Source organism: Rhea americana, unplaced genomic scaffold, assembly GCF_003343005.1.
Source record: "Rhea americana isolate MKP2758 unplaced genomic scaffold, rheAme1 scaffold_19, whole genome shotgun sequence".
In the NCBI taxonomy this organism is placed as follows: Eukaryota; Metazoa; Chordata; class Aves; order Rheiformes; family Rheidae; genus Rhea; species Rhea americana.
The window spans coordinates 2,212,828-2,239,770 of record NW_028186038.1 but is presented as its reverse complement, the minus strand read 5'-3'; the positions used below and the strand labels follow the sequence as shown (position 1 = coordinate 2,239,770).

Sequence of the window (26,943 nt, the reverse complement as noted above, 5' to 3'; positions counted from 1 at the left end):
TGAACTAGTGAACTAGAAACCGTGACAGAGTATAATAAAATACTTAAGAATATACTGTTAAAGACACCTTCTCTGGAAATTAAAACTGATTTCCAAGATAGGAGAGCAAATTAAAAAGGCCTAGATGTAGTTCAGATGGAAACAATATGTGAAACAAAATCTACCTGATAAATACTGTTCCATGTGGAAAAACYGGAAAATAGGATAAGCAGCTAAAAATCCAAATATATTTCCTGGGCTGTCAAACAGTACAGCAATTAAAGGAAGAATTCTCATTGGAATTAATTTTTCAAAGATGTTCTTAGAAGTGTTTCAGATTTTTTTAACAGAGCTTACTGCCTTATTTTGCTGCTCATGTGATTAAAAAGAAGAAATCCATGAGCAGTGGTTTGCAGATTCTGGAACTGTAATTGTAGCGGTCGCTGGAGGGGCACTAACTGATGCTAGTAACATACCCCAAGATAGAAGGAAAACTGACTCATCCTTAGAGAGGGAAGAAATTTGGCTTCAGGGCAGACAGATTCATACTTTCCTTCCTATCAAAAGCTGAAGATTTATATCACTAAGGTTTGATCTGTAGATCATAGGAAGTGAAGTGTTATTTYATAACAAGTCTAATTTATTCTCTTTAGTTTTTAAAGATAACTTTTGATACAATATTTCAGGAAACTTTTTATTTAGAGTGAAAGAAGGTGTATTGGATACTGAATGAGGATCAAAGACTCATTCAACTTTGTTTATTTCAATTTATTTAAATCTTGTTTATACTCTCCTAAGGATTCTGAAATTTCAACGACTGTCAGTTGTATTCCAGGTATTTATTTCTAAGTTAGTCTACTTATTGTTACTTCTGTTATATTCTTCTGCCATGATATACAAGTTACAATGAGGATGAGAGTAAAGCTCAAAGATATTGCCGTTACTAGAACCCAGCTAAATATATTCATTTTTAATGAATTTCAAAAAGTGGACCAGTGTCAGTACCTGAGCATTGCTGCCTAATTCAAACAACTACAGTTATAGTAACTCTAAAAGTAGACTAACAATACTGAAGTCAATGTGTGTATATCTTTGGTTTTGCTTGTGGACTAAGTAGAAATTGATGTAACACTGTTTTTTAAGCTCTTCTTGGAGCTCCTTGATATGTATGTGGAGTCATTCCACCTCTTAGTATTTTTTTCACCTTGTATTCTACATTTGCAGTGTATGGACAGGCTACTATCTTTTTACTTTAGGGAGCTGAGGATTTCCATTGAATACAACCATTAGAGACTATATTTCTCCTTGCAGCCTTATTTTCCCTACAGATTCACATTTTCTTGGTTGTGGCACAGCCAGAACAATCTGACCCTCAGCAGTGTTATACATAAAGAAAATGGAGGTCTCAATTGTCATGCAATTTTTCCTGTTCCAGTTGAAAGAATCACAGAGGTCTTCCCTTTCATTGTTACTCAAAAGACTATTTGCTGGGCACAAAAAATGGAAGTATCCCTTCAGCATCATGATGCAGGAAACTACAGGAGTTTCTTCACCCTATTTAAATTTTGCATATCTGGAATTTACCATAAGATGTCTCTTATAAATATCTGATGTCAATGGAAAAGTTTATTTTTTATATTGTTTAAACTGGGGGTAAACTTTTTATTGAATAAACAGTTCAAGCATTTTGTCAAGACAGTCAAGGATTAAGTTTTACTCTAACATTTTCAAAGATATTGCAGATCATCCTCCTGTCAGTTTGCATAAACTCATTTCTTGTTCTTCACATCTTTATTCTACAGAATGTCTACTGTGAATATTCTGTGCTGCCTTCTTTTATACTTGAAAGTTCAWTTCATTAACATTCCTGTTGTTGACATTATAGTTCATGATTTCTGGTGCTCTGACAGGATGTCCGGTAATGCAGTCTTCTGAGACTCATTCTCAAAGTTATTTTTTATAGTGCAGGATTGCATGTTACTTATTAACAAATGTGAAAGATATATGCTTTAAAGTAATTAATATGTAGTGAGAAATTCTTTCTGGGGGGGAAAAAACCCCAAAGAAATTACAGAGCATGTAGCTTTTTACCAGAAAACCACTAGATTTTTCATGATGGAACGTGCTACTTTCCACCTGTATCATGTGCTCAGTATACAAATGTCATATCTGCATCATRTATTGCATTCAGTACTTCCTGTGTGAAATTCTAGTGATAGTCTGATATTGGAAAAACTATAATAAATAATTACAATAAGTAATAACAATAAACTAAGAACTAAATACATATTTTTCTATYTGGTCAGATTTCTTAGCATTCTTATCTCAACGTAATGGGTTCAGGTTGTGTAGTACATCCTAAAAACCAGTTAGTAATTTCTGATAATACTTTGTTTCTGAATCTGACCGGCTTTATTTCCACTCCCCCTTTTAACTTGGGCGGGGGGAAATGCATCTTTTGGACAGGGATCCTTAAAGATGCTTGCTGGAGAGGGAAAAAGAAAGCCAGGAGGAGGACATCAGAAAAGGTAAAGTAACAGTGAAGTTACTACCTACCTTGAAATACTTGAATATAGGTTTGAGGTGGTTCTAGATATTGTGGGAATGCAGGTTTGAGATACAAGACTTGAGATTAAAGTCATCTTTTTTCTTTCATTGTTCATTAAAAAAACCCCTGCTAGCTTATGAAAAAAATCTCAAAATACTTGCTCTTCAATTTTCCAAATAAAGTAAATGAAAGTAAAAACAGTAAGTCATATACCTGATGCGTKTTGAAGAATAAACCACTGTGAAGAAATTGCTTTATCATTTTTATGCCATTTCTTTATAATCAAGGTGGAAACTTTATTTGCAATTGGATGGATGAATCTGGGACACAGAGGAAACCTGCTGAACCTACTGTACGAATATGTCATCTTTTCTATATCCCAGATAAAACTATCAACGTAAAACATAACTAGAAAATCCATCTATGCTATTTTCCATATTGATTTTTAATCTTTTACATAAAGTACTTGGCTTTTTTTTTTTTTTTTTTTTTTTTTTTTCCCCAACTGCAGTAGTGGAAGATGATTATAGAGCTATCGTCGTGTAGTTAACTCTGTCTTTATCTTCTCACATCCTTTCGTTTCGGATGCCATATTCCTTCAAAGGGACGTGAAGAATCTTCTGGAAAGTATTCTGGCTTTTGGAATAGTCTTATGCTTTGACAAGATTACTTACATAAAAGATGAGGACAAGGTGACCATTAACAACTGACATATGAGAATCATCTTTCATGCATTTCAAAACTACAAAACAAGATACAGGTTGGCAAATTGTAAGGCAGTCAGAAAACGGATGTAGGAAGAATGGTTAGGGTTGAATCAGGGTGCTCTCAACATTACCTGAATAGGACRTCTTTTTGTGGTAGTCTTTTCAGAAGCTGCTGTGGTTAGATGGTATCAGTGTGTGTATATGTGTATGCGTATACATGCATACATAAGTATATAGGTATACATGTGTACATTTATATACATGTATGTATATACACATACATGGATACACATATATAAAAAAAACTAAGTAGGATTAGCAAAAAATGCATATGTGCTTACAGAAAACATGAGGAAAATTCACACAGTATTTGCAAAGCAGTGTTTGTTTTTTTTTTCTTGCGGCTTTCATTTTGAAATGCTGAAATGTAGGCATTATACTCATGAGTCTGAATTTTTTTTTCTAAGAGTTTTTTTTTTAAGAGAATTTTTACCCACTTTGTCCTCATTGTTTTCTTTTTGAAAGTTTTGGGAAGTGAAATCCTGTATCAAAGATGCTTTTTGAAAATAGGAAGTGAGCTAGTTATTAGTCTCAAGACATTTGAGAGTTTTCCCAAGTTCCAACATGTATCAAAAAGATTGAGTTCAGTAGAGGACTTAACGGCTATCAGTGTTTCTGTTTGCTCCCTGCTTGTGGGTTTCTGGGTGATCAGAGTTGAATKTAGAGATTAGTAAATCCTCTTGGTTTATAACTTCTCTGAGAATTTGAGTGTGTTTGCTAAAGTACCTGACAGCTAGTTTGAAAAAAAAATTCCAGCCAAAATGAGTGCTCTTCTGAATAAATAAAACATTAAATATTTCTTTAATGCTGTTTTAATGACTAGGTACAGATTTAATGTATCACTTAACAGTGACTCTAGTCAACTTTGTAAGGTAAAACTWCTTGAAAGCATATGTAAGTATAATCTCTGCTGCTTTTTCTACTTTGCTGAACTTATTTTTCTGAATATCATCAATTAAGAAAGCAAGCGACAGAAAGGTACCGAATTTGCATTCCAGTTACATTCTTTATTGCTTGCTTCCCTTGCTTTCTGTTGTGCAATTCAGTTTCTTTGGCATATTGTACTCTGTCTTTAGTAGGAGTTATATCTGAGATGGATTCAAGACTGGAGCTCACACGTCAATGCCTATTTATGTTTCTGCAACTTTTTAATTTGCCTTTCGTACCTTGCAAGTATACAGCCACTGCTATGTGATTGTGTCACTTAAGCATATTCTATATGCAAACCAACTCAAATATTCTTTCTCATTGAGAAACACTTTCTTGCATGATCTCATTCTTGATAATAGTTTTGGTAGATGGTGAATTGATTGGTCCATGACAGCATTAGTAAATGAGGGGTGTGGGAATAGCATGTGTAGTAATGGACATATATGTAGAACATATATCTGTTTCTACCTCATTCCTACTCAGTGAAGTTCRGTATTATCTGTCAGAGAGCAGGGAAAGTATTGCCTAAATATACAATGGGGAAAAATAGACAACTTAGATTTTTCCTCTTAATATTATGAATGGTAAATGCATATTTACCATATATAGTAAATAAAGCTTTACATATACAAAAATGTCATGAGTCTATTATCAGAATGAAAGCTTGAGATCTGGGGTCAAAATTTTCCTGTCTGTACAAATGCTTGTTTACGGAACTGAAGTGTTTAACTGTATCTCTGTAATTGTATTATTTACAAGGTAAAGTATAAAATACATGATTAAACATATAAGAAGAAATTACACTAAAAAACGGATGAAATTCAGGCMTACAGCATGTTTAGAGGAAACGATTACAGGTTATAATGAAAAAAGTAATCAGTGTTATGACATAATCTGCTTATTTACCTATCTCTGGCAGTCAGAATATCTGTCAGATAAAAGTATAAGCATTAGTGCTACCTAAACTGTCTTGGAAGACTGAGATACTATTTGAGTGACGTGAGTTACTCAAATGCGAATTCAGATTCCTTTGGCCAAGAAGACRGGTTAAGGCCCTCAATTATACTTCAGCATGTAGCTTATACATCCATCTTGTCCATTTACTGTGTCTAGTATTTTTGACATTTCCACCTTCTTTTAAGTATACATGCCTATTTGAGATCTAGAGAGTGAAGCTGTTTTTAATTGAAACTGTGACAAATGATTGTGAAGTTACAATTTAAATGATGTGAAAAGATTTTGTGTCCTCTTTGGTAAATAATGATAAATCTGTAAGTGGGATTTGGTGTTAGACAATAATATAAGGAATGCGGAATGCCTTGAGATTTATGTAAAACTGTTTTATGAATAGTTAAGATGTATAGCAACTACTCTAGTGTCAGCAGTACCTACTAACCATGGAGTTTGTACATGGTACTGACTCTTTAAGTGTCAACCTTGCTATCAGATGTTCCACTACTAAGAGCCTAAACATCTGGATCTGTGATATGATGATGATGAAGAGTCTGTGAAGAGTCTTAAAAGTCTGGARCTCATTTCTAGACCTAGTGCCAAAGTCTTGCCCAAAGTTGGCTTGGATTTTATATGTAAGCCAATATATTCACTTCAGTTTTCTTCTTCAAGGCTCTTATAACTGTGGCAGAAGCTAGTTTTATAAAATCATAACTAGTTGAAATTCAAGAATATGCTAATACTCTGACAATTAYGTAAAATCATAAAGGTTAGGAAAAGTGTTCTCAGTTTCCTCACATAGGCTTCTGACTGCATAAATAACACAAACTAACTATATCAAAACATAGCCATCTCAGTGTTCGTTCTTCTGTAGCCTTCCCAATTTGCAAATTTTGAAAAAGAATAGCTCAGATCTTTGTCCGCACCTTTGTGAAACATGTTTATTTAGCATRTACTTCTAGATGAGGTGCCTTTTTTAATAGCAAGTGCTCAGCAGTTATTGTTTAGTTGAGTAGTTGCAKTCTTCCTTAGAAACAGATAACTGAGCCACTAAAAGTGGATTCCATTATGTGCAGTTACTGTTTTTTAAAAATGTTGTCTACATCGGCCATCTCCTTTCTTCCTTTCCTCGCTGGAATCCTCATCCTCAGAACTTCTGTGTAGCTGAAGGCAATTGAAGGCATAGGGTCTGGTCAGCTCTGCGTGCTCTGAAATGTGGGGATGAGGTTGTCCTTGGAGCAATTTAAGACCAGGACACATTGCTGGTCAAACCTAAAATGGTCTCATGTACATGGAGCATCATGCGCACATGAAGTATGAAACAATGTCTGTGCGTTTATGTCCTTGCTAAAGAAGTAGAATTATGGATAAGTAACTGTATTTCTATCTAAAGTGATTTTCCCTGCTTCTCTCCCCTTCCTTTTTTTTTTTTTTTTTTTTTTTTTTTTTTTTTTTTTTTTTTTTTTATTTTGCTGCAAAGCTCATCTGTCAGAAAGTAGAAGCTGCTCTTACTAAAACACTAATTCGGGCATCTGACGTAGTTGAGAGCTAGCTGTATGCCTTCGGGGGGATCAGAGCTGATCAGGAAGATGCAACATAGTTCAGTTAGATTGGTCAGAACGTGCATCCTTAAAAYGTTCTCTTTCAATGCCTACAGAGGTTGCCACCTCTGTATGAAGACATACCTCTATATCTGAAGACATAGTTAACCCCAAAGTTATCTCCCAATTCTTGAGTGATAAGGGAATAATTCTACTAATTCTTCTAATAAAGGGAGAGCAATTTCTAAGTCTAATACAGGAAGTAAATTATTTCATCAGCTTTAAAGGGATGAACAAAGCTTTATTGCCCTTTTCCTGTTGGCAGAGGTACAGATTTTTTTATTTACTGTTTCATTTTCTGTGTTGGGAACCTTCTATAGCATTTATAAATGTGAAAGAGGGTGTTTTCATGTGTGGGAATAAGCAATATTTCTTTTTCCTTTTTTTTAGTATTGCTTTCACGCAGTTCACAAAGGATTTTAAGGAGGAGTTAGATTTTCTCATTTAAAAAAATCAAATGGTCKTCTTATATTTTGAAATTCAAAACTCTTACTGTTACTTTTTCCTCTTAGAGTAAATGCTGTGTTTTCTAAAATGACAGAACATGAAAATAATGGCTCTTTCTCAAAAAGATAAACGGCTGTGTATGTCATCAGGGTATCAATGAGTCTCTGGTGTTGTTAAATAGCATGTGATTGATTATTTCCCCTCCACACACACCCCAAGAATATCAAGCATTTTTTTGTGTGTGTGTGCACATCTGAACTGTAGAAAATTGATCAGTTTCTTCAGTTAAGTGAGTCACTTCATCCARTAAGCTGATTTTATTCTGGTACCTGTGTGTTGGTGTATGGATGCAAAAATATTTTTTAGTTAATAAATAATCCAGATCTCTGGTGCCCAGGGAGTAGAGAATTAACATGAGAAGATTCTTAATTACATAAGAGTTTTTCAAACTAAGGACTTTATATTCTGAAACAACAATTTTCTTGTGAGACATCTTAAATGCTGAGTTTGTGTATCATATTATGACATAGAGCAATAGCTTTGCCTATATCAGTGCTTTTTAAATTTTAAAGATAATTAGTGATGACTAATGTACACTGTCTGGCTGGAAGTGTGTGTGTGTGTGTGTGTGTGTGTGTGTGTGTGTGTGTATGGAATTTCTTCCTGAGCACTGGGGTTTCTGCTAAACTGATGTGGTTAAAGTAAGGAAGCAAGCTTTCCCCCTGCCTGCTCCCCCCTGCCCCTCCTTCCTCCCCCCAAATATCAAAGTGGTGCTCATTAGTCCTTTCCATGCTGACAGAACTGTCAGGCAACCTTGCAGGGATCTGATCCTGCCTCTGTAAAGTGAAGAGAAAGGATCCAGCTCTGCGTGGAATGGAATTAGTGAACAAGCTACTATTAATTTATTTAGAGATAGGTGAGATCTTTAGGTAACACAGACATGCTRTTTATTTCCTTTTTTTCTTTAGATTTCCAGCCACCTGGGTTTTCTTTAGTCTGCTACTTTTGTCATGCAATGTAGAACTAAATTCGGTATAGATACCAGAAGTTATGTGCAATTCCTAATTTAATCTGGGCATTTTCTAGAACTAAAATTGCCTTCTCTGTTTAATATAAATTTTGTTTTCAGAGATTCGGCCTTATATATTTCCTTATTTTTAGTCCAGTTGTCTTATTTCTTAGTGTTCCCTCTTTTGTTTCTGTTGCAGTAAAGTATTTGCTTAAAGATCTTAATATGAACAGAATAAGAATGTGCAGGAGTAGCTTTATCCATTGTAAAGACAGGTAGGAAAGTAGATAAATGTATGCCTCAAACTGTTAGAAATACAGTTCTCAGTGTATATTCTTAATTTACCTGTTACTGCTTTAGTTTATCTTTACATTGCAAACCTTTCTCTTCAGCCTTTCTGGTAACACTGAAATCGGATAGTAGTCAACTTTATTTACTCCTGAGTAATGCTCACTTAAGCTCTGGACAGACTGGGTGATACATGGCCTGTAGATATATCTAGGTTAGAGAGGAAAAGATCGATGTCAGTACTGACTGGCAGGAAGTTATAGAAGTGTGTAAGGACTGCCAGTACCTTCTTGAGGGGGAGCAGGTTGTCAACTTTGCAGTTTGTCTTAGAACATCTGTTGGCTGCCCACTTATTAAACAGTTTGTAAGGAAAGCACAGTCTGTACTTTGGATACTGCTATTAACGACTGGGCCAAATCATTCCTCCAGCCTCTGCAAAAAAATCAACCTATGATTTAAAAAAAAAAAAAAAAAAAAAGAGAAAGAGAAAAAGATGAAAGGAGGAAGAGGGGAAGGATGGAGTAGAGGAAAAAGGGGAAGGAAGAAAGAAACATAGTGTGGAAAATGGGTCTCCTTGTTTGTAGACAGATGATGATCTCTGGGTTTCTTTTCTTTTTCTGAAGGCTTCCAGGAAAACACGGCTCTGGAAGTGCCCAGGCTAGTCTGTTAAAAAGCATCTGTTTCTTGCGCTATTGGCTCGCATCTGTCTATGATTCTACCTTTTATCCATTATGAACATACATACCTATGGGAAATTCTGGAACCAGGTTGTATATATACTTTTTAACAGGGAACAGGGATGAGTGGAAACCTGTATATCCTTTCACAGAAGAGAGGACAAACTTTTCCACRGAGTTCAACACTGTGTAGACAGCAGGGGATTTTGTATGCTGCACGTGTAGTAGATATAGGTAATTGTACGTGTTCTGATTTTATCCATGTTTTCCTGAGATGCTCTTCAGATTATAGAAATTACAGAAGATTTAAGTGGGAGAGATCTCCAGTGGTCACATAGGCCTTTAGCTCCTAGCAGGACTGTATCATGTCAGCTTTGGCTTTGTCTAGGTGAGTCTTCAAAACTTCTAAGGCTGAAATTCTACCAGCTCTGAGTAAACTGTTCCACTGCTGTACTACCTTCTTAGTAAAGAAGCTTTTCTTAACATCCTGTCTGAACCTCCATAGCCACTGATTGTGGCTGATCACCCCCTTTTTAATTTTTTTTTAATACCATCTGCTGCTATTTTGAAGAGTTTGATTTTTATTGTCTTTGTAACTCCTATTCAAGTAGTTTTATTCCAGTGTTAGACCCTAGCTTCCTGCTGCAGGCATGTTGGAGGATGGGATGAGATGAAGGGAGCCAAACCAACAAGTTTTTTTCTTTTTTCCTACTGTTCTTGGGAAAAAGTCCTGGACTGAGCTATTCCTAGAAAGGCAGTGGTATTTTGTAGTGAAAGGAACTGGCATTTGCTCCAAAGGAGAATGAGTGGTGTGAAATAACAGGTGCAGTGTGGACCTGAGGGAACTCGAGCCTGAGCATGAATGAAAGGTCCAAGTTATCTGACATTGTCAGTGAACCCATTTTCAGAAAACACTGGGGAAACTATAGATAGAGCAAGCATTAAAAATGAAAGGAGAACTGGACTAGGTTCTCCACTCTGCCATCTGGTAATGAATGGGCTTGTCTGTGTCTGAGTCACTGCCCATCCAGAGCTCTGATTTGCTTTGGAATAGCCATTCTAATGCCTGAAAGAAAGAAAGAAAGCAGGAGAAGAAGGAAACGTAGGATCCAATTATTTTTGTTCTAGACCAGATAGGCATGATGACATACCGCCCCGTAAGCGGATTGTGAAGAGGTCTTACTTTGCAAATACATTAGTAGAGTGTGAATTAGATTAAGAATCTACTTTGTGCCTACTGAGTGGAGAGAGATTTGAAAAACTGGAAAAGTTATGAACATTGCAAAAGAATCTGTGGATGGATATAACTTATGGAATATAAACCGTTCCTTACTAGTGGAACATTATTTCACTTTACCTTGTCTGCTCCAAAATGCTTATTCTCCTGGTATTGTCATTTTTCAATCTTGAAAGGTAGACACAGTTGTAATTGCACTGAAATTGCAGCATCATTTTTCTCCCTGGTCTGTTAACCAGAAATGACAATTAATGACAATAAGAGTTACCACCATAGAGTTTAATAAATGAGCTTGACTTGTATCACATTTTGCTCCAATAGAATGTTTGCAGTACTGTTTAGCAAATCAGAAGAGGTGAATAAAAATCAACAGGAGCAAGACCGATGCTGTTTTCAAAGGTAAATGCTGAGTAATAGAGTAGAGTTGTTGCAAAGACTTGGCCTGGATCATTCAAATGAACTGCAGGGGCATAATAAGGCCATTAAGTAAGTTACACTAGGATTAGGAATGATGCTTAGCCCAAATAGCAGTGGAGCATTAGAACATACATTGGAGAAGAGTGGTGAAGGGCAAAGGTGCTTTTTAAGATGTACTCTGGTAGGTTTATGGGCAGGATTAAATTACATGTTTGCCTGTAATAGCAAGGCACTGGACAGGATGGCCCAAGAGGTCCTCTTGGCCCAGAAGGCCCTGTTAAATCCTATGTCCCAATCATACAAAGAAGTTGTTCAGATTTGCAAATATTAAATTCCTTATCTCTTTTGTTTCACCTTTTCTTTTACAACTATGATAACGGATATGTATTTTGCCCACAGCAAATGCCAACTATAATATTTTTGTCTTTCTTATGTTGTCTTAAATATCTTTCTATATCCGAGTTACAGAGTTAGTTATGGGCAGAGACACAGAAATAGCTGTTCTTTGTACATAGTAGAACTTGCTTGAATTTCAGCATTTCTGCAGTGTACTTAGGACTTACGGTAACTCGTATCATTGTAACCTCCATGGTGCCCTATAGCTGAAGAAATATGATGGCTCTCAGCGCACAAGCCACTGGGACTTCTTTTGTCATTGCTACTTCGCTCTTGTTGTCCAGTAATTGTTCCAGTTTGGTGATAAGTTGATGGTTAAATGGAAGAATGATTGTGAAGGGATGAAGGGGAGAGGGTAGTGTGGAGAAGGAAGATACCTCATCAGTTTTACTGGGTCTGAAGAACTCATACGAGATGTAATGCAGCTGAAGAGAAGCTGCCTTGGGTGAAGCTCTCCAGGTTTTGAGCAGAGCAAAAAGGCTGGTGAATGGGACTGAGATGAGCAGATGAGATCCAGAACCATGCTTTGTGTTAGGGAGAAGCCATGTTTCTCTTACCCAATTTGTCACATATTAGCTCAGTAGATTAGAGCGTGGTGCTGCTAATGCCAAGGTCGCGGGTTCAATCTCCATATGGGCTATGCTGAGGGTTGGACTAGATGATCTCCAGAGGTCCCTTCCAACCTTACCATTCTATGATTCTATGTTTGAGGCAAAGGCCTGGGCAGGAGTACATGGCCTCCTGTACTCCAAAATGCTGATAAGCTTCTGTTATTTTTTAAATTCACCAATGTCAGATTTATAAAACAATATATCATGTTTGTATACATAAGCAACACCAGATGGGGTTTTCATGAGAGAGAGATCTGGCACCTCGAATTAAGACATGCACAGGATCTTATAAATTGTAAAAGGGCAAGGTTTGTTCTTTGTTTGGTTGTATGTGAAAGTACCAATGCTGTATAAAAAAAATAAATAGCAAAACTAATACACATAGTTTTGTGTGTAATCTGAGTTTATGATAGTAGAAGATTATAATCCTTATAGAGCAGTTTAAATTCCAAATAATCAACATTGTATATAATAACAGTGAACAACATATATAAAAAAACCCCTCACTTTGTCTTGTATCCTTGGCTCTAATATTTGTATAGCAACGAATRAGTAAACAAATATTATAGAAAGCAGTGATTTGATGATTTCTGAAGATAAAAGAACAAATGTATTAATTGATCTGTTTTGATAGCAATGATTTTTACGATTTCTCCAAATTGAAATGTGTTGTGATTATTGAAGAAGCCACACAAAAATATGTTACTCAGTTAGCTATGAAAAGAACGTATGCATATAGCTCTACTTAAAATATGAGTATTAGTAAAATGAATGAACTAAATGTTTGGAAAAAAAATCATTGATGTAAATGTAGTAAATCATACAAGCTGGTGATGTACTAACTTGCAATTTTGTCAACCGTACTAGGTGTATTTAAAACAATTCTGGTGATGTGGAAGGAAGAATAATTCAATGTAAACTTGCATGTCAGGACAAAAAGGTTGGGGGGAAAAGTGTAAAATTAAATAAAAAGTAGAACCACTAAATAGTTTGCTTTTGGAAGCTCATTAGTATGTGATGGCACTGATTCTGGCTCAAAGGTAGCCCCTTAAATCTTGATGGGACTATTTGCTTAAGTGAAGGTATGGAATACATACCGGTTTGCAGAAACAGAGTTTTGGTATTTGTTCTCTTTCTCTCAAGGAATATGAAAACAGGAAAATTACCATGCAATTATAACCTTGTTAGTACAGTTACTGTTAAATACTGTTCAGTGAAAATTCGTAAACTGTCGTGAGGTACTGTCGTCTTAATCCTGATCAGTAAGCTTGCTTGCTTATAGCAAATTCTAACTAGAAAAAAGGCTGTTAAATTCTTTTTTCATTGTATTTTTTTTTACAGGAAAAAGTAGAATATGCCTTCCTGATAATTTTTACAGTTGAAACGTTTTTGAAGATTATAGCATATGGATTATTACTACACCCCAATGCATATGTAAGAAATGGATGGAATTTATTGGATTTTGTAATAGTAGTAGTAGGGTAAGTAACATTCCATTATAAAAGAAGTTTCAAAATCTTCTTCACAGAATGGTAGATATAGGTCTATTTGGCTATGAGCAAGGGTCTAAGCTTTACATTTATTCCTTTAGAGCTTGCTGTACGCTATATCGGCTTTATGGCAGAAGTTCCTAGTAAATTCTGAGTTCTGCCTAAAAAATTCAGAAAGATACACTTTCAGATACTCTTCAGTTCTTGTCCTGCGAATTTTTTTTTCCATCTGAGTTTTCCTAGATGGACTCAGTTTGTCTTTCCATATGAATAAAGATTTATTTGGTTAGGTCTCTTCAGAGGTCATGTATTTACCTACCCTCGTACTGAAAGTGGTGCGGAGTTCATTTATTCTACATAGACCTCTAGAGGAACCCGTCTGTTTTGAGGTGGAGGAGAATGATCTGGGGACACAGGGAGAATGACTGAGTGCTTCCTTGACCTTCCTGAGATTTGACCTATAAAATTGTGGCTTTCCTGGAGAAGAATGTATGCTAAAAATGCCTTACCCCCTCCCCACACCCTACTCCCCTCAAACAACAAGACAAATTCTGGAGGTTTTGTCCTGCTGCTCTGAGGAGGAACTACTCGGGCCTTATGCAGCTCATGGAAGCGTGCAGAGTGCTGTATGCCACGCTTGTATTGTGCAGTTGCTTATGATCTGTGAAGCATCTGGCTTTTTGTGCCAGCAACTTTCGTTCAGCTATTGTGCTAGTTGACTAGAACATCCTACCTTCAGCTGTCAAGGAGATTAATCTTACAGCATAGATTGTATTTCCCTAAATATGGAAGAGATCATATTGAACCAAGTAATTTCTATTACTGTATATTACATTTAGTTTAAAACATTATATAGTAAAGCGTTATTGATACATAGCACAATGGAGGACGTTCTCTGTATACAACTTTGTATGTTGTGGCTGGCTTGCCAAGAAGACTTTGCCAAACAATGTGGCATTCTAACTTCATATTTCGGTTCAAACTGTAACTGAAAAGGGCCAGGAATTTGAGAGTATACTGCTTTTAAAACATGTCATTACATTAAGAGGGGAGAAAAGATGCAAATTAAAGGAATTTATAGTAAAGCATTATTAAATTTTATGAAGTGTTTTAAATGTGTGAATACTCAATTTAGAAATATTTAATTCAGTGACAGAAGTTACCAAGAAGACTGCGTATGGGCTATAGTTGCCTGGCATTCAGACAGTTCTGGTCCAGGACTAAAATTTGTACATAAATAGGTCTTTCATCAGGTCAAGTTATTCTCAACAGATTGGACTCTGTGCCTGAAGGGGAGGCTTGGTGGGTAGGTGTGGAGAATATCATACACAAAAGCTCTTTTCTCTTGCCAGGCAGTAGCCTGAATAGACCTTTTCCTTTCTGTCAAGTAACCATGTACAGTAACCCTGGAGCACTCTAATTAATGTGACCTCTATCTTTGACTGTGTCCTAAATACATGATAACTAAGAGAAAAGCCTAATGAAAAACTTTTTTTTTTAATTATTATTTTTTATTTATAACCCAATGTGGATATAGAATCAATTCTGGATGCAGTTCTATATATACTAATGTCATGGTGAAATTTCATTATGTACTTCTGTAGCTACGAAAGAGCTGCCATGACGTCCTGTATTCAACATGGTAGATGAAATTTGCTTTATGTATTTTCTCAGCAGAAATCTTCATACCATAACATAAATCTTCAACTATACCAAGAAAAAAAAAACTGCTGGGAAAAGGGGAGCATATACAGAGGCTTCCCCCCCCCCCCCAACATCTAATTGAGGATTTAAACTTTAGTAAACTGTACAGGAGAATAAATGTCATCTTTTTTTCTGTCTGTGTTAAAAGGTGCTTGGTGGTTTTGTACCTTAATGACTTTACAGAGTGCACATAAAATGATAGAGCTGTGCATGTCATGTTTTTTCTAGTCTTTGTCACTTCTCTCTAGAACTGGTCAGAACATGAATTACTTAGTACAGTCTACTACTTGCCTGGTCCTGCATTATATACCACATAACTTTCATTGTTTGCAGTGAAAGAATAAGAGCTTAAAAGAGAAAGCTTTTGTAGTAATTTCCTATACCTATAGCCCTTTAATTTTCTGAATGATATTGGACTGACAGGCTGAAAGTGGTTTCTCTTAATTCAGGACTTGACTCAGAAGTCTGTTTAATCATGCTTGCCTTTAGAGCATGAGTAGTCACTTTGAACTCATTGAAATGGCTCATTTTCTTAGTATTATGGTTCTATTAAATTAAGCTGCCAAATCAGGACCTGAAAAATTAAATGCCTGGATTTCTGCAGCTACGATAGTGGGTAGGTTGTTGAACTGGTGCTCTTTCTAAGAGTCATCAAGCCACTTCTTTGTGGCTGCATTTCATGCTGAGGAGAGTGAAAAGGAATGGGAATGGGAATTGACTGACACAGGTTGACTGCGTACTGGAGAGGAGAAAAGCCTTTGATATTCTAGCTAGGGCAAGCTATGAAATACTACATAATTTCTAGCAACTCTGTCATGTTAGATGTTCTATAGCCAGAGTTGTGAAAATCTTTCTTGACAAAACCAAAAGCCTGTACATTTTAGGAGTCCTTTATGATTACAAAACACATGGTAGGATTATCAAATGTTACTGACTTCATAATCCTTTCACTAAAAGTGCAAATTTTGAAATACAGGCTGTTTGCAAAGGATTAGATACTTATTATGGTTTGCATGGTCCAGAACTGCTGTCTAGAAAACCATGCACCTGAAATACAGATTCCAAAAATAAAATAAAACCCAAGACTATTTTGAACTTCAGCTGCTTGGGTCACTTTGAATTGGTGTTGAAAGTGGGAAAGAAAAATAAAACTCTTTATCTTCCAAACTGTTTTAATGAATGACTAGCTCATTTCTTCAGTAAATAAACACAATATGTTAAGTGACTCATCTGGGAATATTTTTATCCTCAAAGTTGTTATGCGTAAAAAGGAGGTCTTTTGGACTTTATTAAATATTGGACTCTAATATATTCAGTTTTTGCTGAATGCTTTTAGAATATTGAACTGCGATGTCACTTGGAGTTCATATTTTCCGTAAAATTTAAAACAGATGKTTTCTTGTGATTATCTATTTCATGTTCTAAAAAGAAGACTAATTCGCCAAACATTACAGCTAAAATGCTTGAACAAAGAGGACTGGCAAAGTAGGTTCATCTATTTAAAAATAGAAGAGACTGTATACTGGCAGAATACTAATTTAGTGGATACTGTGTGATCCTCCCTTTCTGGAAGGATTAGAAACTCCTGCACTTCAGAAATTCTTCTTGTCATGATTTAATGCATAAATATACATGTCATTTTGACAGTTAAAAAATGTATAAGAGTTTTCTGCTGTTCAGATAACTTATTAATATGTTTGATTGCATGGTAGATGCATGATGACGACGTTTTCTTCATCTCATTTTCTAGGTTATTTAGTGTAATTTTGGAACAATTAACCAAAGAAGCAGAAGGTGGCAGCCACTCAGGTGGCAAACCTGGTGGCTTTGATGTCAAAGCCCTAAGAGCCTTTCGTGTATTGCGACCTCTCCGGCTTGTATCAGGAGTGCCCAGTAAGCTCTTTTCTATTTAATTCCGTTGGCATTCTTACTATAACTGTTTTAAATAATTAACTTTCTTGTTCCAGACACATAGATAAATGTGATAATATAAAATTGATTTTTTGTTATGTTGTTATGTAGATAAAGTGAGTTTCAAGATGAATGATATCCTTTTCTACTCAGACAAGAGATTGTGAATTCATTCAGTGTATGATCATCTTACACAGTTCAGTAAGCAGACAAGGGAATGCACTTCATTTTTAGAAGCTTTATGTAAAAGTAAATTACATGTTAAAATGAAAGTGCACCAGAAAATAAAGTTCAGATTTTTTTTTTATTCCAAAATCTTGGAGATCTGGAAGTGTAGGTGGTCCTAAAACAGTTTATATGTTGGTAAGTGTCTGCCAAAGCACATTACACGTTTCATATTTCCTACCCCCTCCAATGCACACGAATGCCTTCTGTTTATCTTAGTAGATCTAACAGATAAATTAGGAAGCTTGAAAAATGGAGCAATACTATTTTAAAAAAGCAATCCAGTTTTCTAGTATTTCTATTTTCTTTCTATGCGTTCTTAATTACTGAGGTTATTTGGGCTGAATAAGAGCTTCATGGCTTACAACTCATCTCTTTGCAATATATTTTTAAAGAAGACTCCTAACCTTGTGTGCTAATGTATTGTGCTAAATATACATAGCACAATAGCACACACATATACATAAATAATTGTGCTAATGTATATTTAGCAAAAGACTTGCAGGGAAGAAGGAAACATTGTTACAGAATGCCAGAAAGGAAAGAAACTTTGAAATAAAAATGAGACTTTTCCTCCTCATTGGTATGGTGTAAACCTCATTAGTCTGTGATCTACTTCTTTAGTAAGACTAAATCTGTAGATAAGGAGACTAAATTTGTAATTAAGGAGAAAAGATGAGAAAAACAAAGTAGCTCTGAAAATGATGTGAGGAATAAATGACTAACATGTAAGTTTGTTTAGAGTAAAGATGTATTTTCCCATATAGCAAGATTCTAGTTACCTTTCCAGATCAAAGATACAATTCTGCACTTGTCTCAGTGAACATATTCTCTGGACTTATCACCGAGTCATAGTTGTAGCAAATGACTTCTTTAAAAGTCATATAAAATCACCTGCAGTCACATGCTGACTATAGCCCCTTTCTTTTAAAACAGAACAAATCAACCCCCGCCCTCACCCCCTGATTCTTCTGACACCTTTCAGGCATTGTCGTCTTCTGCATAAGCCTTATTTGAGAGAGGAATTAATTAAGTTTTGATACAAAGTTTTAGACTCTTTACATTACAATACATTTTGTGGTTCTGGGCAGTAGAAACTTTTTTAAGTTGATAGCACTCTGCATGCCTCATCACTAATCTCTAATAACGTGTACTTATAGAAGACTTAATAATCAATAGAAGTTAAGACATTGAAGTCTGGTTCATATATCTTCTTTTTTCTTTCAGGTTTACAAGTTGTCTTGAACTCCATTATAAAAGCCATGGTCCCCCTGCTCCATATTGCCCTTTTGGTATTGTTTGTAATCATAATCTATGCTATTATAGGATTGGAACTTTTTATTGGAAAAATGCACAAATCTTGTTTTCTTATTGATTCGGGTAAGTTATGAAACTGTTGACTACACTAAGGAAGTAATTCCGTTCTCTTTCAAATCACAATGATGCAATGAAAGCATTTGGTTTCAGAGCTTTGGAGTGAAATATCATCGTGAGGGAGAGGTCTTATTTGATGGCTAAGGCTAGATTTCTATCAGCTAAGCTTGTAATGAGGTGGACTAAATGTAGAGATTAGGCTAGGACCCTTTCCTTGGTGAAAGGAAGGAATATGTTGAAGTGTAATGAAGTGAAGAACGAGCAATGAAAAGAAAGTAAACAGCGTGGTGAGATTCTAAAAAGATGTTTTGTCTTATTACAACTGTAAACATGTTTTTTTTTTTTTTACTAGTTAATTACTTGAAATCTTTCATGTATTCAGTTTTGACTAAACAATTCTAGAATTGTGGGGCCTAAATGTGAAAGGCACTAAAAGCTCTGAAGCTCCGGTGAGAGTACTCTGTCAGTATTTCTAAAGTTGATAGCTGGACTTATCTTCCAATGTGTCTTATATCTCTTAACACATGAGAGTTAAGTCACAAAAATTTGAGACTTGTGCGTGTGATTTAGTATATGTGTGTGGGTTTTTTTTTTTTGTCAATTTTCAGATATACTAGTTGAAGAAGACCCAGCACCTTGTGCATTCTCAGGGAATGGACGTCAGTGTGTCATGAATGGCACTGAATGTAAGGGTGGATGGGTTGGACCAAATGGAGGCATAACCAATTTTGATAATTTTGCATTTGCAATGCTGACTGTGTTCCAGTGTATAACTATGGAAGGATGGACTGATGTGTTATACTGGGTGAGTAACATCATAAAATACTAAGCTTTGCCTGTGCTTAAACAAGCTTCAGAGGTCAGATGAGAAATAAGCTATGTTTTATAACACTGTAAGCAAGAAATCTTGGTGAGTTCTGCAGTAAAGGAGCCCAGCTGCATTCTTCTTCCAGTCACAGTATCTTAATGAATTCCTCAGGCTAAAAAGGCCCTTTAGAAACAAATTTATTTATTCATTGCGTACTTGGTATGTGGTTTGTGTTTGTGGGTTTTGTTTGTTTGTTTGTTTTGTGTGGGGTTTTTTTTGCCAATTCCATTTGGATAAATATCATACTTACGTCCTTTAGACTACCATTTTTCATGCAAGCCTACAGTTCTTAAGTATGTCTTTTCTGATTAAGCTTAAGAGCTCTCATTTTGCAATATTTCTGCAAAATATTTCACATTATTAATATAAATTAGATGAGCTCTCAACTGTCACTGCCTGCCTTGAACTAAAAAATATTTGTTAAACATACAGAAGCAACAAAACTCACAAGAGTTGTAAGCCCAACATTGTCTCCATAGACTGGCAAAAGATATTCAAAGGCTTCTGCTACTGGTGTAAGCCCCTAACTTTAAATGCTGCTTTAGCATCAAGGTATGGAACCTGCACAGTCTTACAGCATAAACAGGCAGCTGGGAAACCAGAGATATTTTATCCTCATTTTACAAAGGAGAAATGGAAAAAGAGAGCATACAGATTTTTAAAGCTATAGTTAAATAGGCAGGTAGGCCCGTCTTTGCCTAACCACATTCCTGTCAAAGGGCATTAAGTGCTTATGTTACTTACGTATCTGACTTAAATGACTTGTTTGAGTGCATTCTGGAAGTATATGGTAGAACCAAAATTTGAACCCTAAAACTGAATTTTTGATTTTTTTCCTAATGTAATTGCTGAAAATCAGGGTGAATTTTCTGTACTGCTTAGTACTCAGCAATAAGTCTTTGCAGCAATTAGGACCTTATAGTGAATATAAGTTTAACAGTTTGAATTTTGAAAAGTTTTCATGAAAGAAGAAAACTGCTTAATAATAAGGATCACTATTAGGAAGCTACTAAAAATGCATTAGCTATCTTGATGTTCCTTACTGGAATTACATTCTAGGATACATTGCTTACAATTGCTCACAGATAAAATCAGTGTGGCCAACTGTGACTCTTTTTTAATATCAAATCTTCTGTGAAGTATTGCATGCAGTTAAGGATGTAATATTCTCCAGTGAATGAGCAATTATGGTTCATGTGGTCATTTGCTTCAAATCAAGATGAAGTATGCTATAGCTAAAAGATAGTACACCTGTGTGTATAGTCCCAGATTAAAATCTGTGATASTAGAACTCTGATATTTGTAAGGTAAGATCAGTGCTACACAATAATAAAAGTAGTAAACTGGTATTGCTTTAGGATTGAAAGACAAAAATTGACAAAATAAGAATCTCTGCCTTCTACTGTCTGTTATTAGAGATGTAAAGTTGACCATAAACAAGCAAATCTTATATGTTGTAAGAGTCTAACAGTAGCAGATGTGCTAATTTATTGTTTCTGATAGTGTAGACTTATCTTCTATGGGTTTTTCTCTGTCCAACTCTTCCTAATTTTCTAAGAGACTTAGAGCATCAAGGGTTAGAATGTGCCTTGTATTATTTGCGTTTGTTATGATGGCAGTTATTTTCATCCCTCCTTAAAGGAAGAGGAAGGATTACCGTGATTTTCTAGGCAGAATACACACATTTAAAAATTTTTTTCAAGACAGATATATGCCCAGATTTTGATACTTGATAATTCCAACTTTATGAGGAAAGTTAATCTGAAAGCTTTAGGAAAATTTAAAATTTATAGAAACTGTTAGCTGAATCAACTAGTGGATCATGCGTGCGCACACACACGCTGAAAAAAAATAGAGTACTCTGAAAATTGCCATGGTCAGACTATTTCAAAAGAAAATTTAAAATGGAAAAACTACACACCTGAATTATTTTATATACTTCTCTGTAATGAGTTCCCAAAGACATTTTTGGGTACACAGATGTCAGTATTCATTCTATTTCAATGACACTGTGTTTACTAGTCAGAGAAGCAAAGAAACATTGACCAAATGTAATGGAAGTCAGATATTTTCAATACTTTTGAATCTATCTTAATATGCACTTAATTAAGTTATGGATCTAGGGTCTTTCAGTAGACCAAGTGATTTGCCCATTGTCAAGTTCCCGTCACTTGAAGGGATAGGAGAAATGACATTTTACATGTATTACCCCTTGATTAAGCTGAAGTAGATTTAGCTATTGCTAACTAGTAAATGGAAAAGATTTTGTTTTAATCACAAAAACATTAGGAATATACCAGATTTTAATAAAAATGTCTAAAAAATCAAAGAAAGCCTTTGTATATGTGTATGGGTTTTGTTGTTCCCTCCTCCTCAGAAAAGTGTTGATGAGACCTATACTGGATGAGTTTTAAACAAAATATAAACATAATTAGTATGTAAAAACACAAATATTAGAAATAGCACAAAATTCTGACTTCATTTGTTCACTATGTGAACAGTAAAATTATCTATATAGGCTTATCTTGTTAGCAGGTATAAGCTGAGTGGGTAAAATATGTGCAATATTTTGCATCATGACATGTGGCATTCTGTTAGCAAGAATGACAACTGAAAATGACAACTTCCAATAACACTTGGTAGCACAGCTCATTATCACCTGGTTAACTCTGCTTCAAAATTCTCCAAGCTTCAATAAATATTTTTCCCTTATGAACTTTAGTATAGACTGAGGACTTGATCCTGCCCTTCAGATCCTGGTGGCTCAAATGGACATCCTGCTACTTGCCAATCTGCATCAGCTTCCTCTGTGTCCGACTCTTTCTAGGATGTCAATGTCTGGCCACTACTTCTGTGATTTATATGCAACCCACTGGCTAGCATGTATTATGTATTTCAGCTACTAAAAACATGAGTTTGTGGCAAATGCTAGACTTGCAATAAAAGGTTAAGGGGTAGTGTCCTTGCTGTTGTCTCCAGCCAGTGCAGCGTATGTATTCCTGAACAGTGTAGTATGTTTGTGCATCTGTGCRTCTTTTCCATTTATATCAGGACTGTTTACTCCCAGTCAGAGCCTTATCTGTTTACTTTTTACCTCCAGCTGAAGGCTTATGCTATTAGCTTTAGAACCTAGCGCAGTCCTTGTTGTTGGCAAAGTGGCAGCTTTTATGTAATGCTCTGTCTCATGTTCTGAAGCTGAGAGCTTAGTATTCTTTGTTCCAGCTTCAATTTATGTTAGCAAGCACTCAAGAATTACAAAATCTGAGTCTGTATTTGCATATGCTCATTTTTCTTTACAAACCTGATTCTAGAATTTTTCTGTGTCTTTAAACCATTTAGATTTTTAGTTTACTAATGACAAGCATGTATTTTGTAAATCTCTTTCACTTGGTGAGTAGGAACACACATAAGGAACACTCATAACTGGTACTTGCCAGTAAACCCCCTGAATTTTTCCATGAATACAAGAATTATCGCGTTCAATCCTTTTGTTTTCTCCGTAGTGAAGTTAGTTATCTACACACAAACTGCTGTAACTTGAATAAGAGGAGTGCCTCTGTGAAACAGTCAAATTGCTGATTATAGATGATTAAATCATGGTGCAGCTATATTAGTGGCTAATGACTTGTAGTAAGTCCATCTTATGGACGGAAGTTGCTAAGTTCAAATGGAAGTTCAAATACAGCTCATCAGTCCCTTCACATCATGAGCTAAAAACACCATTCAGGTTGATCTAGAGATTTTTAGGATGGAAGGCTGGGCAGCAATGCAGCTTGCATTGCTGGATAATGGTATGTGATGTCTTATATGTTCTTGTCTTTTAATACAAGTGCTGATATTTTAACAAGATGTTCCTTCAAGGATGCGTGTTAAAGTATACAGTTCCTTAAAGGAAGTGTTTAGCTGTTCTATATCTAAAACAGTTAGAAGGTTTAGGGAATAAGTGTATCTAGATGTTCTTCAATATACCCTTTTCTGTCATGAAAACTTTCTAAAACTATGCCCTTTAGTCATAAAGGACGTAATCCTCTGCTTTTGTAACAAAAAGAAGTATGCACTTACCAAACTGTTTATTATCTCAGAATTTAAGCTTTATGTGCCCTGATATACTCTTTGTGGCAATTTAGAACATTTAAATAAAAGCAATCATTTCTGTGATACAATCTGTTGAGACTACATTCACTTTTGCATATCTCCAGTATGCAAATGTCTTAAATTTATTTCCATAAAGAAGAACAAGAGCTATGGCATTCTCACTAGCTTTCTGGTAGTACAAGACAGCTTTTTTCACTTTTTTTTTTTTCTTTTTCCTTCTGTATTTAGGCTAAAAGGAGGAAAGCCATTCTGTTTATTTTTTTCTAACTGGGTAAGAACTTGAAAGTATGATTGTAACTCCCACATAAAAATATATGAAAAAAATACAATAATAAAACACTCTTGTTTTTTTCAGTCAATCATATAGTCAGGAAATCAGACAGTCAGTTAATCATGTCACTTTTTATAGTATTTAAGAATTTTGGGGGACAAGCTACCAAAAAGAATTATAAGGGAATATAAAAGTCTTGAAAGAACAACCAAGATTTTTTTTATTAAATACAACCAAATATTTTGCAGATATATCTCCCAAGAAGACCCTCTGTTTCTGACACAATGTACTGTCAGCCCRTAAAAAAACATATTTAGGCAACATTTGAGGCATTATCAAAACTGTGATCAGCTGAGCAGGAATCTCAAAAAAAAATTTAAAAAATGTAACAGTCTAATAAGCACTAAAATTTTAAAATCTTGAATTGAACGAATTAGTAAGAATTGGGAAACAGCTAGAAATAGGTTAAGTGGTATTAGTCACTTTATAGCTGCAGGAAGGGAAGGCTTGATAKTCAATCCAAAAAGTACACGTCAGCAATGAATTTCTGAATTTCGGCTTGTATTCCTAGAGAAGTCAAAGGATGCTTGACAGCTTTTTGCCGTYGTATACGTTAGCTGCAAATGTTCAGTAAACAACATTAAAATTTTTGAGAGAATATCCTAGAAAAATCTTACAAAATCTTGATTTCTGCCTTTATTTGTTTTTTATGTGCTGAGGATAGCTTTAAACTATTCTCTTGATGTCGTTCAACACCACTCACAGGTCATCTAAGAGTCTCTTGAGTGAAACAAGGCAGCTCATCCCCAAAGGCATTGCTGTGCTGGCTGCACTGTACTCTCAGCCTTTGATGACTAAATAGCCAGAAATTTAACACATGATGTCTAGCTGGAGAAACGTGTGATTTGTGCAATATATTGTCATCCAAATTTTCTGCCACTCTAAGAGCCATGAATTTGCAGACATGATTTCTTTGAATTTTGAGTGTTAATCACTTGAATTCAATTTCATGTAAAAATGTAGCTAAAACCCCTCCACCTTCTAGGTAATAATTTGGACCAAGCCTTTTTTTTTTTTTTTTTTTTTTTTTTTTTTTTTTTTTTTTTTTTNAGATATAAAAAGATCAGAATCAACAAAGTCTAGACTGTAGAGAGACAACACGTAGACTACCAATAAATTAGAAACTATACATGAACAGAAAAGGAACTACAGAGAGAGCTGCCAAGCCAGGGATTATACGTATTAAAAAATCTGAATTAACATTACAGAGAATGATCATATGATGTATTTTTTTTWAAAAATGAACAGCTTGGCACAAAGAGCCTACCTGAGAGGTTTTTAACTTTTCACTTCCCTGTGAAYTGAACCTGATTTACTTTGACAAGATATTGAGTATCCTGGTTCTAGCTAACTGCTAACCTATACTGCATTCAAAGCATGGAACTAATTCTTTGTCGTAGATCATAGCAAATACTCAAGAGAACAGTTTCCCCCAGAAAGTTTAAATAAAATGGACAAAAACTGTATTAGAAGTAGACTAGACTTTAGGTAGCTGCTGAGAACTGTAATTGTTGAATACCTGTACTTTCCTGTAAAAACTTTTCCGCAAAAAACAAACAATGCCTTTAAAATCATCCTAATTCCCAGGATGCTCCAATGTAACACTGTTTGTTAGATAAATTGAGATGTAACTTGGCTGTTGGATTTTGTTTACATACCATCCTTTCAGATTAAAGTGACAGTAACACACCATCAATTCAAATATTCTCAATATTATGCTTGCACTTTTCTTCTAAATAAACTGGAAATATTAACTACACGCATTTGTTGCATAATGCCGTAGGTAATTAACTGGCATAATGGTTTTAAAAGGAGAAAAAGATGCTTTGTATGTACCACAAAAGCAGATATTATTACTCTGTGCATTTTAATACATTATTACTAATATTAGTAAATAAACACTTTTTTTTGAGCCCTGAAATTTAACAAACCAAATCAGTATGAGAGTTTTATAAATTTCTTATGTGAAATGGGTAAATAGGTGGAAACACTAGTGAATTGTGTTAATTCCAAATTAACATGCTGCAGTCAATGAAGGAATTGTATGCTTCAGATTTGTTGTATCTAGTAGAATAATAGCTTTACTTGAAATAATTTGGTAGAGGTACATCTCCAGGTGGTTACTGTGTGGCAGAGGCAATGCTCTGTATTTCGTTATTGTGTGTTCCTCTGTTCTGCCGCCAATGGAGGCTGATACCAGAATGATCCAACCTGGGCCACCTATGTGGAAATGAGAAGATAATTTCTGACATTAACTAAAGTAGCATCAGGTGCTAAAAAAATGCATCTGAATGAAAAAATAAGACTTTCTCTAAACTTACTACTACTCAATATTTGAAAAAAGACATAAATTATTAAGCAATTAGCTTTGAAGAATAAATAAGCGACTAAGGTATATGCTTCAGTAGCTAACAGTAGTTAAAAATAACGGAAGTCAGAAACAGATCTGTTCAGATAGATTAAAAGTAAAGTAATAAAAATGAAGCAATTTCTTACAAGATTAAATTTAATTTGAAGGGGCCACCTATATATTATATGGAACTTTACATATAAATTATATGAACAGATGATGGGGGCCAAGTTTAGAGCTGAGTAATTATGAGGTGCTCCAGTTATGGTAAAATTTTTTTACTTCTCCAGGGGGTGTATTTTTTTTTCAGCCAACCTTAGTCCCAGCCAGAGAATTGTGAGTTACTAATAGCTGATGAGCTGAAATGCTTAACAGACCAGTGGTTCAAGGGTTTACACCCCATCAGTGCTCCTGTCGGCATGTTTCTGTGTCAGCAGAATAATAAAGATGGGTCTGGGCAACGAGGAGAAAGCCAGAGAATTTATGCTGTAACTCCAGAACCCAGAAAAGATTGAAGATAAAAGTATGTGCTTTTACAAATGAGTCTGGAGTCTGCTATGCTTTAAGCGTAGCCCCTTTTAAGCCRGCTTCATCATGACTTCACTTCAGCCAAGAAGTAGATACAACCTTTGAAGCTWGCAGACTTTGAAAAGCTGCCCGGTATGCTCTCAAATTAATAGATTGGATAGTCTGTGATCTAAGGGTTGGTGAACCTACAGTGCATACCTTTTTTTTTT

The 26,943-nt window shown here is 35.4% G+C and overlaps 1 protein-coding gene across 4 annotated transcripts in view; it reads left to right on the top strand.

The window, feature by feature from the left end:
* The window catches only part of CACNA1D (calcium voltage-gated channel subunit alpha1 D), a 194,182-nt gene that overhangs the window by 55,414 nt on the left and 111,825 nt on the right, over positions 1–26,943 (top strand). For all 4 annotated transcript variants that reach the window (XM_085302370.1, XM_085302369.1, XM_085302371.1 and 1 more), the window contains 4 exons: positions 13,200–13,339; positions 16,803–16,945; positions 18,416–18,568; positions 19,171–19,367. In XM_085302370.1, coding sequence (XP_085158496.1) covers positions 13,200–13,339; positions 16,803–16,945; positions 18,416–18,568; positions 19,171–19,367 — 633 coding nt within the window. The remainder of the gene's footprint in view (positions 1–13,199; positions 13,340–16,802; positions 16,946–18,415; positions 18,569–19,170; positions 19,368–26,943) is intronic.